General features: G+C 38.3%; 1 protein-coding gene across 1 annotated transcript; it reads right to left on the bottom strand.

Annotated features, from left to right (window-relative positions):
- Positions 1-6,728: 6,728 nt before the first annotated feature.
- LOC116180015 lies at positions 6,729-9,837 on the bottom strand. The gene is made up of 2 exons (XM_031499837.1): positions 6,811-9,837; positions 6,729-6,767 (listed from the first exon to the last, which is right to left on the bottom strand). The coding sequence occupies exons 1-2, from the start codon at positions 9,835-9,837 to the stop codon at positions 6,729-6,731; spliced, it is 3,066 nt and encodes a 1,021-aa protein (XP_031355697.1).
- Between the last annotated feature and the right edge of the window lie 9,197 nt (positions 9,838-19,034).

Below are 19,034 nucleotides of genomic sequence, written 5' to 3'. Positions count from 1 at the left end.
TCCTTACATTCCCGTTCTCTGGCTGAAGAGGCTCTGGCAAGCCTGAGCAACCCGCCTCCGGCGTCCCTGTAGTCAGAAATGTCGGAGGAATGAAACACGATGACCTTTTCCCTCGCCTTTTCCTTTTCACTCACAACCTCATAACTTGTGTAATTTCTTATACTTAGGTATACCTACCTTTCTATAGGTATTTTGCGAGCAATGCTTGCAAACCCGTTTATTTAAAATGAATCGTCGTCTTTTCTAAGGTATTGACGTATACAGTCGTTTGCTCCAAAGATGAGCTTTAGATCACTAACTTGTGAACAAATTTCAATCGCTTTTGTCATTTTCTAACACATGCCAACACTTCAGCGATAAAGAGATGGCAACAATTTCATAAAGAAATTGCTTTACAAATAAACGATGTAAAAGTCATCTTTGTTGTAAACGAAACGAATGTAGGTTTTTAAATCGTGTTCCCATATTGACGGACGGTGTTAGTACTACCATTGAGTAATTAAATCCTTCACTCAACGGTACTACTGTACTCAAGCTTTGTTTAATGCTACCGTTGTGTCCGATGTGCCAATTTTGCTAGGGAAACGAGGGAACGCACGTACCAGTTCAGAAAGAACTAGTAACCTCGCTAATAACGTTCTCTAATAATGGTTCTGGAATATATTTTGAATGGGTCACTACGCAAAAAATTGATTTTGTCATCCACTTTGGTGAAAATACTACCTAACACTTTTTTGCGCAAGTATACGTATATGAAAATACTGGACTTCTCTACCTTGATATATGTATAATGTACTATTTTTGAACACGTCGAATACCCTTAGATATATATTATTTTTTCTAATTTTGACAACTTTTTTTAAATTCGACGTTAAATGCCTTACTTTTCGCAACCAGATGTGAAAAGTAAAATATTTCGTAACTGGTGATGAAAAGTATCACTTTAAATGTCAAAATTAGGAAAAATATTGTGTGAAACACGTTGGGAAAAATAGTGCTTTTCCCAACAGGTTGCACAAATTAAAATTTTTGTAGAGTGATCAAATTACCGGACTTTTTTGTCAAAAAATCGTATGGAAAGTGTTACTTTTTTCACGATGTTTTTTTGAGTGACAGTAAATCGTGAATGTCAACGATATTACTTTTCCGCACCCATATATGGGTTGGGTAGGTATCACTATGCAAAAAATTTCGTGTACCACACGTTTTCAAAGTGCCTTTTTTTCACTTACTTATTTGCTTAATAAAATAGTCACTTTCAAAACTAGTTGTAGCTACATAGGTAACTACGAGTATTAAATTTACGTATCGAATCGTAGGGGCAGAATATGCAAACTGCTATTATTGCAATGTTTATTCCGACGACAACCCTGAAGCCTTTAAGAACTGTCGTCACTTCATTAATATTACCGAAATTCATTCATGCCGTGCTACTTTCCTTTGGCCATCTGCAAGGTGCATATTTTATTATAGAAGTAAGTACTTAATGTTATGTTATCTAATACACGAATATCATATACCTCTTTTTAGCTTTGACAAGAAACGGAAACACCGTAAATCAAGCGGTGAGACATTGTTCTGACAGGCAATGTCATGAACACTCGAAAAAGTACCCAAGAGCCAATCACTGTTCGGAGTGCAGAGATCCGGATTATTGCAATACTGACAAATATTGAGCAATAGGATCAAGTCTATAAATATTGTCAACATTTTCCTGCAACCTACTATTACTAATTAGGTATGTTATTGTTTCTTAATATTTTTGTTCTTTTTTCTTTGCCATTATCCTCTAAAATATAAAATGATTACATTTTATGTATGTATTGTGTAATCACGTATATTACGACATAATTATTAAATTATGTCGTAATATACGTGATTACAGCATCACTCATTGAAAGCCATTTCTGAGAAACCCTATTCCACCGTCATCACAGACACAACTCCTGACTCAAATATCGATAGATACGTACTTATGCACTGTGGGTAGACGTCAAAGCATGATCTTGGAATATCGCAAAACTTTGAAGTTAGGGAAGTGTTTTTGGAAGGATGATCACCGTAACCCGAAAATATCAGTGATTAAGGCTGATCTCACAGTCGGACGAAGTTTCTCAGGGGAACGAGGAGTGCATAATATCACAGATTTAATATAAATCTGTGATAATATGGTTTATATGTGGACTGTCCTTATGCACTCGTAAGCAACACGACACGCCGCGGTTCTGTTCGAACATGCATCTTGAGTTTAAATTTTCATGAGCAAAGACGGCTTCAGGACACGTATAAAGCGCACAATCCAATTCAACAAAATCCAGTATGTTTAACTGTAGATAGGTGGAACATTGTGGGTTTGTTTATTAACGCACATATTTAAAATTCATTATATCAAGGTAGAGAAGTCCACTATTATTGCCTGAGCACCAAGATTACATCTCGAGGCGCTTGCGCCGAGGGGTGTAAGGTGCGAAGGCAATAATAGACTTCTCTACCGTGGTATATATACTATTTTTTTCACTACTAGCACTTGAAATCCTCTAAATTAACATATTATATTGATAAGAGAGTTAACGGTTGGACAGAATTGTTTGTTTCTTAATTTAACATGTCAATCAAGTACGTGGAAGTACAAGTCAAACAGGCCGTATTTTGTTCTGTCATTGAGATTTTTCAAAGAGTAATTTCGTTCGAATTTTTTCAAAATGTGATAATTTTAGGTATGTAATTTCTCTGGAAATTGCGAATGGTGGCAATTATTCGTTTTAGAGAACTTGTCTAAACGTTCATTGAGCGAAATTTCGGGTTGTGTTTTCTAAAAGTGACAGCGTGACAGTTCTCATTATTGACTACTAGTTAATAATAAAAAATTATTAACCACTTTGAACAAATGCCGAGAAAGCCTACTTTACAAGTGGAAAAAAGGTTAATAATCATGTCATCAGACGCTAGTAGTGAAAAAAAATTCATTATCGGGGCATGTTGACAACCTAACTATTGTTATACAGTTTGATTTATATCAAAAGTTGCATTTTTTAAATTGAATCCGCTGTATATTATTACATATATCAATTCCTTGGTCAATTTTAATATTATACATTATATCTAAAATTAGTCGTTTACCCGCAATTCGTCATTTTTTTAAAAGTAGATGTGCACTAAAAATTGCATAGTTATCACAATGATCATAAAACTTTTAAGTCCGTGACTTTGCAGTGTTAGTAATTATGAAATGTACTAACGGTCAAAGTTACACCTTTTTTGTATTAAAAGTCACTTTTCCAAATTTGAATCACAAGCTAACTTGATTTTTATTCATTGCATCAAATGTAGGATTTGATTTGTCAGTTTGGTTCATTAGCATTGTTGGTTGATTAGTTAAGTTTATTAGAAAAATGGAATTTGAAAAAAGTGATTTAAACGGTGCTTTTTACTTGTTTACTATAAATATTTAAGTACTTTTTGATGGTCTTCAAAATGTTTCGGTGCACATAATAGAAGAAAGTGATTCACCTCATTTTGCCTAAACGTTAAAGAATGACTAAATAATATTCTGCGAGGTGGATACTTTGAGGGGGTTGAGTCTCTTTTGTTTTGCTTTGTTTGCAGGGAAATGTTTTATAATTTAAATTGGTGTTCATAATTTTTAACGGCCTACTAATTACTGACAGCTTTTGAAAATAGAAAAACACTATGAATTATATTAGAAATTGTTGAACTACAAAAAATATGTAAAAGGTAGGTAAATACTGTAACGTGATTTATAAATTCGGGTTCGATTTATATCAATATTTATTAAACAAAACTAAAACACTATAAAATCCGTACAATTTATATCGATTATTTATATCACACAACTTCGAAATTTATATCAGCTTTTCGCGCTCTATGTTTCGTCCGTACTCGATCTCGTTCGATAGTAGACTGCCGCGATGTTCGGTCCGCAACCATTTATACACGCAAGCAATGTAAGTCCAGTACATTCTCGAATACTCCTACACAATCACTATCGCGCGCGTAGAAAATTCCAGAGCGCCAAAGGCGACGTCATGTCTGGAGCATTTCCGTTACACTGCCCCCTTCTTAATTCTGGACGTCTCGTTCAGAAACTGCGTTAGTATTACTTTTTAATGCCTCGTGTCGGAATCTGCAGTCAGAGTGTTGTTGGTCGTAGTCGCGACCAGTCGTCGTTTTGATTAGGTACTGGTTGGTTCAGGTGGCACTGTTTATAATTTAATCCTCCAAACTAATATTCACCATGTCAAAGTAAGGGAAGATTTATTCTCTACAACATGTCAAATTCAAAATACAACTTGTACTACTAAAAAACACGTACTAAATTTGGTGCCCTTAAAACCAGTTCACCAATATTCAAAAAAAGCTCAATATTTGACGTTAAATATTTCAGCTGACAAAATTAATAAAAAATGCAATTATTTAACAGTCAAGGCTAAAATGATGATCTGCAACATTCCAACCCCCGTAAATCAATTACTGGGTTGATTTACTAATGACATCCAGAACTGCAAGCTTAGATACAGGTCTCTGAAGAAGTCGATCATTTGTTCGTATTTCTGCTCTCCGTACTTGACCGTCTTTACCAGGAAAAACTTTCTCTACTATTCCCCGTATCCATTGTTTTCGATGAACATCGTCTTCACAAATGATTACTAGATCTCCTACCTTGATCGGCTCCTTCTTTTCAAACCACTTTGTTCTCCTGGTTAGTATAGGTAAATATTCTCTTATCCACCTACGCCAAAAATGATTTTTTAAAGCATTTGCCACTCTCCATTGCTTTCGAAACGTCCATAATTTTTCGTCTGGCGTATAAGGTGATTGTATAACATTTGTATCTCCAATTAAGAAAGAATTTGGTGTTAATGGATGTTCTTCTAATGCTGACACAGGTACATGAGTCAATGGTCTAGAGTTCACCATGTTTGCTGCTTCAAGCAAGTAACTGCGTAATGTTTCAACCCTCGGAGCTACTTCCTTTAACGAATGTTTGAGAACTCTTTTAATAGATCGCACTAGTCGCTCCCAACATCCACCCGCTGATGGATTGGAAGGACAATTAAACAGCCATTCTATTCCTTTCATTGTGGATTCCGATATTATGGCATCTTTATTATACAAATTTTCAACTGTCATCAACTCACCCTTCACTCCGAGGAAATTAGATCCGTTGTCTGATCGGATTCTAACTGGAACTCCTCTCAAATTCATAAAGTTTCGGAGGCATATGATACAAGAATCTGTCGATAAGTCTTGTGCAATTTCGAGATGTACTGCACGAATCGTCAAGCAAGTAAATAATGCCACCCACCTCTTTTCACGTCTTCTTCCAATTGTAACATGAACAGGTCCAAAATAATCTAGTCCGGTGTACGTAAACGGTCGAATGTTTGGAGTTAGGCGATCTAGTGGTAACTGTCCCATTTGTGGCACCTCTGGTTGAGCTGTTTCATTTTTACATTGCTGACATTGGCGTTTAGATGACCTTACTAAAACACGTAAATCGTTAATCCAAAATTTTCGCCGAATTTCACAAATGATCAATTCTTCGTTTTGGTGGTGACATAAACGATGATAATGACTGATGACAAGTTTTGTGACTGGATGTTGTTTTGGTAAAATTATAGGTCGCTTGGTCCTCATTGGTAGTGTAGGAGCGTTGTCAATTCGTCCATTTAATCTAATAATCCCATCTTCATCCAAGGCTGGTGTCAACTTATATATATCGCTTGATTTGCTGATAGGAACACGATTAGTCAGTGAATCGTATTCTTCGTGAAAAGTTTCCATCTGTACAGTTCGGAATATCAAAATTTCAGCCTGTCTTACTTCCTCAACTTTTAGTTCACCTGTATGCAAATTCATGTTGGAAGCTTTAGCTTTTAAATTCTTTACAAAACGTATCATCCAAGCAGCTGTACGTAAAATTTTGAAATAACTCGAGCTATTTGCAAAGTTAAATTGAATCATATTTTCACGAATCATCATAACTACATGTTTTGGTGGTTGTAGTTCTAGGTCTTCATCATTTACTACATGACAATCTGTTTGATGAGGCCATTTACTTTTGTCTTGCTTCAACCATTCTGGTCCGTTTATCCACCTTCGATTAGGTTTGAACTGAGGTGGATAAATGTCACGTGTCGCATCATCAGCAGCATTTTCATGTGTTGAAACCCAGTTCCATTGAGTGGGTTCTGTTGAATCCAAAATTTCACCCACTCTATTAGCAACGAATGTCTTGTATTTTCTTATGTCATCCTTGATCCAATGAAGTACAGTTTTCGAATCGCTCCAAAATGTCGATTTTGAAATAACAAAACTGTGAGATCTCAAAACAGTTTTATACATTCTAACTCCAAGAATTGCTGCCTGCAATTCGAGCCTTGGGATGGAAAGGTATTTGACAAGTGCGCATTTAGTTTTCCCCATGACGAATGATACTGTAACTTCATTTTGCGAAGTAACTCGAAGGTAGCACACTGCTGAAAAAGCGACTTCACTCGCGTCTACAAATATGTGAAGTTCAACAGCTTTTGGCATCCGCAGTCCCTTTGAGTAACAACGTGTAATACGAAATTGACTAACCTTTGTTAATTCTCGACTCCATGCACACCATCGCTCGTAAAGATGTGTAGGTATTGGTTGATCCCATTCTACACCAGACCTCCATACAAGTTGCAAGAGTACCTTCATGTATACAAGAAAATCCGCTAAGAATCCGAACGGATCATATACTGACATGACAATCGCTAAAAATTCTCTCTTTGTTGGAATTCTTTCACAAGTGATTACTGTCGATTCTAAACGATTAAACTTCAAGTTGAATTTGAACTCGTCAGTGGATGTGTCCCATACCATGCCCAGTATCTTATCACATGTAGAGGATTTGTCCAAGTTCATATCCACTTGATATAGTTGATCACCTTGTTCCTGATTCAAGATCGAAGTAACCTTTCTTGAATTTGATATAAAACCTCGTAATTCAAAACCACCAGCCATCTCAATATTTTTAACCATCATGGATACAGTTATTGCCTGTTCATCGGTGTGAAAGCTATTAACGTAATCGTCAACGTAATGTCGTTCAATAATTGCTTTGGCCGCTTCGTGATGACTTTCTAGATACTGTGTTGCATGAAAGTTTTTGACATATTGAGCTGTTGTCGGTGAAGATGTGGATCCAAATATCATAACTAACATCTTATATACCTCAATTTCGCCAGTTTTATCATTTCTCCATAAAAATCGTTGAGAGTTTTGGTCTTCTTCACGAATTATCACCTGGTGAAACATCTCCTTGATGTCAGCACATACCCCAACTTGACCTTCACGAAATTTAGATAAAACTGTGAGAAGTGGCTGATTTAGATCTGGACCTGTCAACAATGATGAATTAAGGGATGTTTCTCCAACTTTAGCCGCGGCATCAAATACAAGTCTGAATTTTCCAGGCTTATTTGGATTCAGTACACCGAAATGTGGTAAATACCAAGTCCGTGGAGAAATTTCAACAACCTCTTCAGATGACAATTTACGAGCATATCCTTTCTGCACGTAGCTGACAATAGTTTCCTTGTACTTCATACCGTAAACAGGTTCTTTTTTCATCTTGTTTTCAACATTTCTCAATCGACTGATTGCCATTGGGTAACTATCTGGTAAAACTATGTCATCGTTTTTCCATAATAGACCACTTTCGTAACGACCTTTGACCTTTTTTGTTGTTGATTCCAACAGTTGACGCGCTCGAACCGTTTCAGAAGACTCTCTTGGTGTTGTTGATAGTTCAACACCAAAGTTTTCAGTGGTAAAATAGTCTTTTACAATAGAATGGATGTCGTCAAAGTACCCTCTCACATGAAACATTCTTTCTGGACTTGATTGTATCTCATTGTCAACTGTTCTTCCATAAACTATCCAACCAAGAGGACTTTCTGCAACAATAGGTCCATTTGATGTTTGTTGAATCTTTCTGTTCGATAATCCCAAATGACAAAAGTCCAATCCTATTAATAGCTCTGGTCGGGCGTCAGTATAGCTGGCAATAGGAAGATTTTGTAAGTAGTCATATTTGGAATGAAGTTGATTCATGTCTACAGTTTGCATTGGAAGACAAAGATTGTTTACGGTACACACATTCCTCATCTCAAACACTTCGGCATTGTTATGGATTCCAGATATGTTAAATTTAACGATTTCAGTTTCTTCAGAACTACAGTGGTCTCCGAACCATTGGAGATTCAACTTTCGCATAGGTCCCTTCAACTTCAAACGTACAGCTACGGTTCTCTTGATCAGACTTACGCTTGATCCCTCATCAATCAATGCATACGTGGAAACAACTTCTCCTCTATTGTATAATTTTACTGGAACTACTTTAAACAACACCTTGGATTCATTTGCTTTCAACGCAGCATGACAGGATACTTCCATATTTAAAACCGTTGGCGTAGATTTATTATCTTGACATTCACTGTGTAATTGAGGATGATGAACTCTGTTACATCCATTCTTATTGCAAGACTTTCTAATGCGGCACATTCTAGTAGAATGTCCAAATTTCAAACAAGAAAAACACAATTTCTTTTCTGTTACTAACTTCCATTTATCATCTGTAGATTTATTCAAAAAATCCGGGCAGTTAGCGATGAAATGGTTCTTTTCGCATAAGACACAGTTCATTTCTTTCTTACTTGTAACGTTGGAAGTGTGAAGCATTTGATATTTCTTGGGTGTCGTCTTTTTCTCTGTCGGAGAAATCAAAGAATTGCACACAGGAACTCTGGCTATGTTGTCGGCTTTAACTTCAATCCAGTTACTAAAATCTAATATAGACGGGACACCAGTCAGTGAACTAATATGAGAGGCCCATGCAATTCTCATATTCATTGGGAGCTTTAAGATCAACTCATTAAGCAGTGTGGGATTGGCAAGCTGATGTTGACTAGAACAAGTTAACATAAAGTGACTAAAGTTGATCACTTTGTCAGCAAAAGGAATAATCTGTCCCACATTATTTTCACAGATTCCGGGAATGTTCTTCAACATAGTAATTTGTGCGTCCACTAAAAGTTCTGGTCGACCAAACCTGCTATACAATCTCTCCATGATCTTCTCCGCCATGTCGTCATGAATTAATAACCACTGAACAAGCTCACGAGCTTTCCCTTGCAAACTACTGTTTAGTCTCGTTGTATTTTCTGAAGAAGTATATGCAAACTCTGTTGTAGTTCTTTTATACTCTGCATTGAAAACCAGCCAGTCGCAAGGATTTCCATCAAACTTTGGCAATGCTACTAAATACTTTCTGACAGGTAACGATGGATGCTGTTGCCAATATACAGGGTTATTTGGGTAAACAGAAAAACTAGGAATTGAACATGAAGGTGTTGACTGTTGGTGCGTCGAATTTCTTGTCGGAGTTATCGAAGGCGAAGGCGTATCAAGCTGTGCAGGTAATGTTACTGGGACTGAATTATTCAGTATAGCTGATGATCGAGTTGTAGGAGGGACTTCAATTTTCATCGTTCGCTGAACTTCAGCTAGTTGTCGATTTGTAGCTTCCAGCTTCTGATGAAGTTCATTATTCTTCTCTTCCATCCTTGTCTGTACCTCTGTATTTTGCATCAGCTGTGCTTGCATCAATGTAATCTGATTCGTAAGTCCTTCCAAAAGTGATGTAACCCTAGAATCTTCCATTTTGATTGTTACATCCAAGTCTTTGTCGTCGTTTGAATCGTCAGATAAACTTCCAGTAACAAATTCCTCGAGGTAAGGTGGTGGACGCCCATTATTCAACCGCTCACTCTTCTTTGGCATAAATGACTATTAGAATGTCAAATTTAAGAATAAAAATGTTGTTGGTCGTAGTCGCGACCAGTCGTCGTTTTGATTAGGTACTGGTTGGTTCAGGTGGCACTGTTTATAATTTAATCCTCCAAACTAATATTCACCATGTCAAAGTAAGGGAAGATTTATTCTCTACAACATGTCAAATTCAAAATACAACTTGTACTACTAAAAAACACGTACTAAATTTGGTGCCCTTAAAACCAGTTCACCAATATTCAAAAAAAGCTCAATATTTGACGTTAAATATTTCAGCTGACAAAATTAATAAAAAATGCAATTATTTAACAGTCAAGGCTAAAATGATGATCTGCAACACAGAGCCTGCTCGACAAACACCTTTATTGAAAAAGTAACAGTCCACAGTTTTGCGGAGGGTCGTCCCCTGTGGGTTGAAGCAGCATACTGTAATTCGAACGCTAGTGTTTCTAAAAATCACTTCGATCATGGTTCGCACTATCTTCCAGTCCAACCCATCTAAACCACATCCAATCTTCGGGATCGCCAAGCTATTTATGTCATAGTATGCCATCATGAGTTTCCTTAAGCTTTTTAAAGCAGACCAGAGGTTTTCATAGGTGGGTTTGCCTTCTGACGTTTTCTTTGAAACCAAGTAGAACAAAGAGCGTTGACTATCTTCCAAGCGCAGTACTTTACCCACTCGTGGTCTTTGCTTTAACAACTCGTCGATTCTTCCAAATCTTTTCCGGAATACGGAAGCTATACCTCTACTCATGCGAAGGTCTTCGGCCACACAATGGGCGATGGAAACGTTAACCGGGAGCTCAAAAATATTTTGACAAATTTCCTGAGTAACGCCAAATCGAGCTTTCTTCCGCTGGGCGTAATTTGACAAAAACGTTAAAGTTTGGCTCGATCCCAAAGCTGCTGCGTTCCTCTTCTCGAATACCTCTAACTTCTTCGTTGTTGTTGGATCCGGCATATCGTGCGAGTCGATTAATGTGGACAACTTTCGGTTTCCGGTGGTTCATTCTGATACGATATATCACGTCATTTATTTTCTTGATCACCTCATACGGACCTTCCCATTGTCTTTGTAGCTTGGGAGAAAGACCTCTTCGTCTCTGTGGATTGTGCAGCCATACCAGATCTCCAGCTTCAAAAGTTTCATTGACCGAGCGGAGGTTGTATTGATTTTTCATGCGATCGCTGGCAATCTGAATATGACTTCTAGCCAAGTCGTGAATATCGTTCATCTTCGCCTTTAGTTGGTCAACATAATTTTCACCTGCGACATATTCTTCATGGGGTTTACGCCCAAACTCGAGATCACATGGAAGGCGTAGTTCACGACCCAACATAAGGCAGGCAGGAGTCTGACCCGTGGTCTCGTTGACGGCTGATCGATATGCCATAAGGAACAGGTGGAGGTACTGGTCCCAATTTTTCTGATGTTCTGCCACGACTTTTGAAAGATATTTACCCATCGTTCGATTCATTCTCTCCACCATTCCATCTGACTGAGGATGCAAAGGTGTTGTTCTGGTTTTATTGGCTCCTACCAATCGACAAACATATTGGAACAAAGCCGATTCAAAGTTCCTTCCTTGGTCTGAATGGATTTCTATAGGTACACCAAAACGTGTAAAGAACTCCTTTACTAACACTTCTGCAACTGTTGCTGCCTCTTGGTTTGGAATGGCGTAAGCTTCAGTCCACTTTGTGAAATAATCCATAGCGACTAGGATATATTTATTTCCGCCATCTGTCTCGGGAAACGGTCCTGCGATATCGATAGCAACTCGTTCCATCGGACTACCAACGTTATACTGCCTCATGGGTGCCTTCTTCTTGGAAACTGGTCCGTTTCCAGTAGCACATAACTCGCATTTTTGACACCATCGCCGGACATCTTTTCTTTACGGTTGACCCAATAGAATCGCTCACGTACCCTTTGCAACGTTTTCGTAATACCAAAGTGTCCTCCGGAAGCGCCGTCATGCAATTTTCGCAATACTTCCGACACTTTGCTTCTAGGTACTACTAATTGCAGCGTCGATTCGGTGCCATCTTCACTTTCAAGGGTCCTATACAACAGGTTGTCTTTCAGAGTCAGGCTATTCCATTGGCCCCAATAACTGTTTACTTCAGGACTTGTGGCACTAATGTCTTGCCAGTCTGGTCTTTGTCCGTGGCGCATCCAATTCAGAACAGTTTTTATACTTGGGTCGTTTTCTTGGGCCGTTTTGATTTCGCTTGGCTTCCATTCCTCACTCTCTACAGTTGTTCGTCGCAGATGGCCAATCTTGTCTTCTATTTTAGAACAATGTGTGCAGTTGTCCTTGCACGGTCTTCTTGACAAAGCGTCTGCATTATTGTGAACTTTTCCAGCCCTGTGTTCAATGTCGTAGTCATATTCCTGAAGATGTTCTAACCATCTTGCCACCTGTCCTTCTGGGTTTCGGAACTGCAAGAGCCACTTTAGCGCTGCATGATCTGTCCTTATCAGGAACTTGCGGCCGTAAAGGTACTTATGGAAATGTTCGCATGCCTTTACCACACCCAGGAGCTCTCGCCTAGTCACACAATAATTCCTCTCGGGTTTCGACAGTACTTTGCTGAAATAGGCAATGACTCTTTCCTGTCCGTCTTGCAATTGAGAGAGAACAGCTCCAATGGCGGTGTTACTGGCATCGGTATCTAGCACAAACTTTCCTTCATTTCTGGGGTAGCCAAGGATAGGTGCGCTAGTAAGAGCTTGCCGGAGATGTTCGAAAGCTCTTTGACAGTCTTCACTCCATTCGTACTCATTGCCTTCTTCTGTCAACTTTATTAATGGTTTGGCAATGTTGGCAAATCCTTTCACGAATCGTCTATAATAGGTGCACAAACCGAGGAAACTTCGAATCTCGTGCTTGTTCTCAGGAATCGGCCACTCTTGAATCGCTATAATCTTCTCTGGGTCAGCTGTAACACCATCACGAGATACGATGTGCCCCAAATATTTAACTTCTTTTTGGAACATAAAGCATTTCTTGGGACTTAGTTTTAAATTGGCCTCTCGTAATCGTCCAAACACCTCTCTCAGGTTCTTTAGGTGTTCTTCAAAAGTTTTTCCTACGACAATTACATCATCCAAATATACCAGACATGTCTGCCACGTTAGTCCCCTTAGAACTGCTTCCATAAGTCTCTCAAACGTCGCGGGGGCATTACACAATCCGAAAGGCATTACTGTGAATTGCCAAAGTCCAGAGCCTATAGAAAACGCGGTCTTCTCTCGGTCTGTCGATTCCATCCCCACTTGCCAATAACCACTCTTTAGGTCGAGTGTGGAAAACCATTGGGCTCCAGATAGAGTGTCCAAGGTGTCGTCTATTCTTGGCAGTGGATAGCTATCTTTCTTGGTGACCGAATTTAATAGACGGTAGTCAACGCAAAATCTTGTGGAGCCATCCTTCTTCTTTACAAGCACTATCGGTGATGACCAAGGACTATTCGATGGCTCGATGACACCTTGTTTTCTCATGTCTCTAATAATCTCCTCAGCTTCGTCTCGTTTAGCCAAGGGGAGTCGCCTTGGCTGTTGTCTAATCGGTTGGGAATTGCCAGTATTTATTTTATGGGTGACTATGCTTGTCTTGCCCTTGTCCTGGTCGTTTACCGCGAACACATCTCGGAATTCCACAAGCATATTTTTCACCTTTTGTCGTTGTCTATTGTCCAAATCTGGAGTGTTTTTAATGACCATATCTATCAGCTCTCTTGGATACTTTCCTTTAGATAGATTTTCCGATCTCACAGAGCGAATAGCCGAGATGGGCACACACTGTCCAACTACCGTTCGTTTGCTTAGCTTAACAGGACTATCTTTCAAATTCATAATTCGAATCGGAACGCCATTTTGAACTTTTACCAGAGCCCTAGCCACTAGAAATTCCTTTTGGTTTAGTGCTTCGACTATCCGTAGGCTTCCCTGGCGACAATATCCATCTAAAGTGGTCATTATAATTTTTTCACTAAGTCCGGGTATAATGACATCATGAGTGGTTAACAGGCGGATGACATCTTCTTTGTCTTCATGGAAAGGGAGTTCTTCATCGCCGACCTTTAACACGCCCTTTTTCACGTCTAACACAGCTCCGAGATTCTTAAGAAGATCCATCCCCAAGATGAATTGATCAGAAATATCAGCAATTATCACCTGGTGATTGATGGTGGTCTTTCCGATGGTGACAGACATTTGTATTTCTCCGTGCGTTTTTATTCTTTCACCAGTTGCTGTTTTTAACTGCACGGTCGAAGATGAGATCCGAGAATGATTCTTCAATAACTCTGGTCTTGCAATAGTTCTTGTTGCACCTGTGTCTACTAGCAAGGATCTGTCTTCTCCATTAACTCGGCCGCCGATGTACAGACTCAGAACTTTTCCAGACGACGTAATGTTTACAGTGAAGATCGGGGCTTTGTTTCTGCAGGTCGACGATAGCCCCTTCCTGTCGACCTTTCTTAGTTTTCCGACTGCTGTAATGGTTTTTGGCAGTTGCGGCGAACGTGTCCAATCTCGCCGCAATTCCAACATCGTGGTTCACGTTCCTTTGCCAGTGACTGTATTGCTTTATTGACCTTTTCTTCCATTACTTTACTGACCTTTTCTTCAAAACTTTCAGAACCACCTTCCTCTTCGATGGTTCTTACCCGGCTGTCACTGCGAGGTTCCACCATACGTACTCGCGCACTTCCATGACTAGCTTTCTTGGCGGCTTCGAATTCTAACGCATGGGCCAAAGCTTTCTCAATTTTGTCGTGCCTAGCCAGTCTCAAAGCCTGCTGGGCATCTCCATCACGAACGGCATCGATAAATGTTTGTACAGCCAGTTGATCAAGAAAGCTCTCCGGTGCCGTAGGGTATGCCAATCGAATCAGTCTAGCGATGTCCGCTTCAAGTTCCTGCAAACTTTCTCCAGGTTTCTGCATTCGGTTCTTGACTTGGGCATAGTAAACTTGCTGAAGGTGTTTATCGCCATATCGCATTTCGAGTCGCGCTACTATTTGTTGGAAGTTCTGTTGATCCTCGGGGATAGTCCGCAACACATCCAGAGCATCTCCTCTCAGAGCAAGAATCAGGGCTGTAGTTTTGTCTTTAGGAGTCCATTTATTTGCCGCAGCCGCTGCTTCAAACTGTCGGACGTACGTGGTCCAAGAGGAATCTTACCATCAAAAGTAGGTGGCTTTACTCGGGCTTGCTGAACGTCGCCTTCTACTCTTGTATTTGTGTCTGGGTCGACCTTCTTGTAATGAGTAGACTGCGGCACCTCAAGAAGACGGTCCATCAGTAATTCATCTGGGGCACTACTAGTACGCTCTTCCGTAGTCAGTCGCAAGAATTGCTCGCGCAGCTCTTCATACTTGTGCTCAATCTCAACGAATGTTGCTTTAAATGTTTTGGAAACTTCCGTAATTCTATCTTCAACTTTTTCTTCAACTTCTTCGATAATCTTTCTAGAATTTTCCTCCATCTTTTCGAACTTCTCTTGAATATTTCTCGAATTTTCTTCATTAATCTTTCTAGAATTTTCTTCCAACTTCTCGAACTTCTCTTGAATATTTCTAGAATTTTCTTCATTTTCTCGTTGCAACACCTGTTGGCCATTTTGGATTTGCTGGAGCAAATTGAGCATCGTTTCTTCCATTTTAGCTGCAGCAGATCTTGTTACAGGCATACACAAGCAGAAGCACTTAATTTAAGCTTACTTTTAATTAATTTAATTAATCCTACACCTGACACCAATGTAACGTGATTTATAAATTCGGGTTCGATTTATATCAATATTTATTAAACAAAACTAAAACACTATAAAATCCGTACAATTTATATCGATTATTTATATCACACACTTCGAAATTTATATCAGCTTTTCGCGCTCTATGTTTCGTCCGTACTCGATCTCGTTCGATAGTAGACTGCCGCGATGTTCGGTCCGCAACCATTTATACAGGCAAGCAATGTAAGTCCAGTACATTCTCGAATACTCCTACACAATCACGCTATCGCGCGCGTAGAAAATTCCAGAGCGCCAAAGGCGACGTCATGTCTGGAGCATTTCCGTTACAATACCGACATGCTTATATCGTTGGAAAGGTAATCAAATCCTACAATTGATGCAATAAAAAAATTGTACCTAGTTCTATTAATAAAAATCAAGTTACCTTTGATTGAAATTTTGAACATTGACGCAGTGATTTCATTTAACATAAAAAATTTAACATTGACCGTTCGGCGAATGGTAGTAGGGTAGTACATATCATGCAGTTGCAGTCCCGGCCTTTTAATCGCATTGTTACTTCACCAAGGAATCAAAATCTGCAACAACTATTTAACAAAAATGCAACTTTGATATAAATCAAAGTGTATAACAATAGCAAATTCGGTGAAAATATTTTGAGGCTGTAGCCACGTTGATAAACCCACAATCTTCTACCTACGCACTAATGGCCCACCCTGTATGCAAATTTCAAGCAACTTTTGTTTAAAAAAATATACAAGAACGTTGGTATGTTTAAACGTCTTTTGGATATTACCTTGCAAACCTTTTCTCATTTTATCTTTCCGAATAAATTGACGGACATGTCTATTTACTGATACAAGAATTTGCGCGTTCTTGTTCTATTAGCCCAAAAATCAACCAATTTTTTTCTGTCTACTATGGTCCAATTGTGCTCTATTGGGTATTTATGTCGCCTTTTTTGGATTTAGGAATAATTCGAAAATTAATGGGGGCGAGGTGAACGTCCCCAAAAATACAAAACTTTATTATACTCAAAACTCGTTCGGGTGCCTTTTATAACCCTACCGATATCTAGATGGAGCGAGATTAGATAAGACTATACTAACTAAGAGCCTTCGGGAGTACTGCATTAGCTTCGTACTATCGAGTTATTCCTGCCTCGCTTAGTTTGAAAACTAAAGGTCATGCCGAAGTTGATAATTCGTCAATTTTATTTAGACGCCGGCTTTTATATATCTATCAAAAGTATCTGAATACTTTAAAAAGTGTTTCATTACTTTGACAAGTGCTCAAATATAGTAAAAAGTATTCAAGATTCAAGATTATCCATCATCATCATGATCACTTGATGTCATTTTGGGTGATTACATTTAGTAGCCTATTGCGGTGTTTAAACAGTATGTATGCATTTATAAAAATACTACTTTTATCATATCGTGGTGCAGTGGCTTGAAACAATATCGTTATCATCACATCTCGAAATTCAATACAGTCGAATACCGAATGATCCTCGAGATGTTCACACATCCACTATTTTTACATCTTCGTAACTGAAAAACAATAACGACCTTTCTTATACCCTTAAGAAACATGTGTACCAATTTTTAAATCGATCTGACGTTTCTAAACAAAGTTATTATGCACACGGACAGATAGACACAGTATAATACAAAATTATAAACTATCTTGGCGATCGTTAAACAACATATGAAGTATCGCATACGATTTTTAGTGGGGGAATTTTTTGACACTCAGTTCGCATTTGGAAATAAGACTTTTAATTCAGCTCATATTCAATAGCATTGATCTTTGAACTCATAGAAATAGATTGGTGAAGGTTTGACATCCCTGTCTCTTTCCATTCTCCAATTAGACGAGGAACAGACAGACAGACGGGCGGACAAAACCATCACATAAGGGGAATTTCTGTAGAATAATATTTAAATCCTTCTGATAGTATTTAAATACTTTCCATTGAATACCTACTTAAAAAAATATTTAAATAGTTCTCAAAGTATTTGAATGACTTGAAAGGTATTTGAATTGTTGGTGAAGTATTAGAATACTTTGCGAAATATGCGAATTGTTTGCAAAGTATTTGAACACTAAAAAATATATGTTAAAGTATTTTAGTTGAGAATACAAATACTGCTTCCATAAAAGTACCTATTTAATTACAAAGTATTTGAATATGTACTCGAAAGTAATTGAACACTACACAATATTTACAACGAAGAATACTGCCCAGCTCTGATTGTACGTTACAATTTTCATTCTATATGACAAATATTTTTCCAATTTCTTAGGAAACGAATTATTTTTTTCAAAATATCGCATCGAAATATCTATCAGCATCAAAAACTACACAACTTTGCCAATTTAACCGGATCTGTAAGTATAACAATAACAAAGATGGCCACGGCCATGTTATCCCACTCAACCCATCGATTCAAGAGCTATTCTATATTCTATTTTTTTTACTATTTGATTCGTTATGGGATCGCAAGCTTGCACTGGGATCGCAAGCTTGCACGACGGAAGGAATTTTTTCTGCGTCCAATACTAAAAAAAGTATGTATAGTGAAACCAGACCATATTATTAAAAAATTGATTATTTACGCGCACATCTAACTTTCTTACTTGTGTGCCACTGTTTTTTTGAAATTTTAACTTAAGATGTTTCCTACAGTTACAAAAAGAATTGAAAACACACGCGTACGATACTGAATTCTGCCCACATTTTTATCGCTCAGATCGCGCTGATTTTATCGCCCGCTGTATGTTGTACCTCCCTAGGGAGGATATATCGTCGCAACATATCACCTACGATATATCGCTTATCTTATATCGCCTCAGTAATCAGTATGAATTAATACACGTGGTAAATTGGCACCTATTACCGGCCATTATTGTAAAACTCAAGTACCGTATATAATACAAAATAAGAAAATGAGAAAATTAAAAGGCCAATTCAATAATTTAAAAAATTGCAGGTAACGTATACTGGTATCTTCGTGCATATGAAATTTTTAAGTAAATGTTATAAGTATAACTTTATAACTGCGTATTTATACAAAACAAGAGGCAGAAAGGATTAACAGTTGAATAAATCATTTTCAAAGTAAGCTTAAAAACTGCGAAACTTTATCTTACTTTTAACTAACGCAGGTGTAGGTATAGTAAAATGGTATTACGGCTCAGTAGACACTTATAGTGCTTACTAGACCGAGAGCCCGCGTAGAAAATACCTCGTCATAGGGTACAAAAGGTTTGATGTAACTAGGCCGTAGAATGTCACCGTGTGATTTATCTGGGCAACTTTCCCGAGCAGACGCGTTTAAAAACATTCAAAAATTGTTAAATACCTCGTCATAAGGCACACGCTCGAATTATAGCTTAAAATAAAGCTCTTTGAAT

This window comes from Photinus pyralis, unplaced genomic scaffold, assembly GCF_008802855.1.
Source record: "Photinus pyralis isolate 1611_PpyrPB1 unplaced genomic scaffold, Ppyr1.3 Ppyr1.4_LG9, whole genome shotgun sequence".
Lineage (NCBI taxonomy): Eukaryota > Metazoa > Arthropoda > Insecta > Coleoptera > Lampyridae > Photinus > Photinus pyralis.
Note: the sequence above shows the minus strand (reverse complement) of the source record. Positions and strands in the feature narration are given on the sequence as shown.

Excerpts from the sequence above, each read along its gene's own strand:
- LOC116180015 (XM_031499837.1), bottom strand. The coding sequence starts at position 9,837 with ATGCCAAAGAAGAGTGAGCGGTTGAATAATGGGCGTCCACCACCTTAC. Across the intron at positions 6,768-6,810 it reads TTAATCGTTTAGAATCGACA|CGATTGTCATGTCAGTATAT; the intron begins GTAATCACTTGT and ends GAGAATTTTTAG.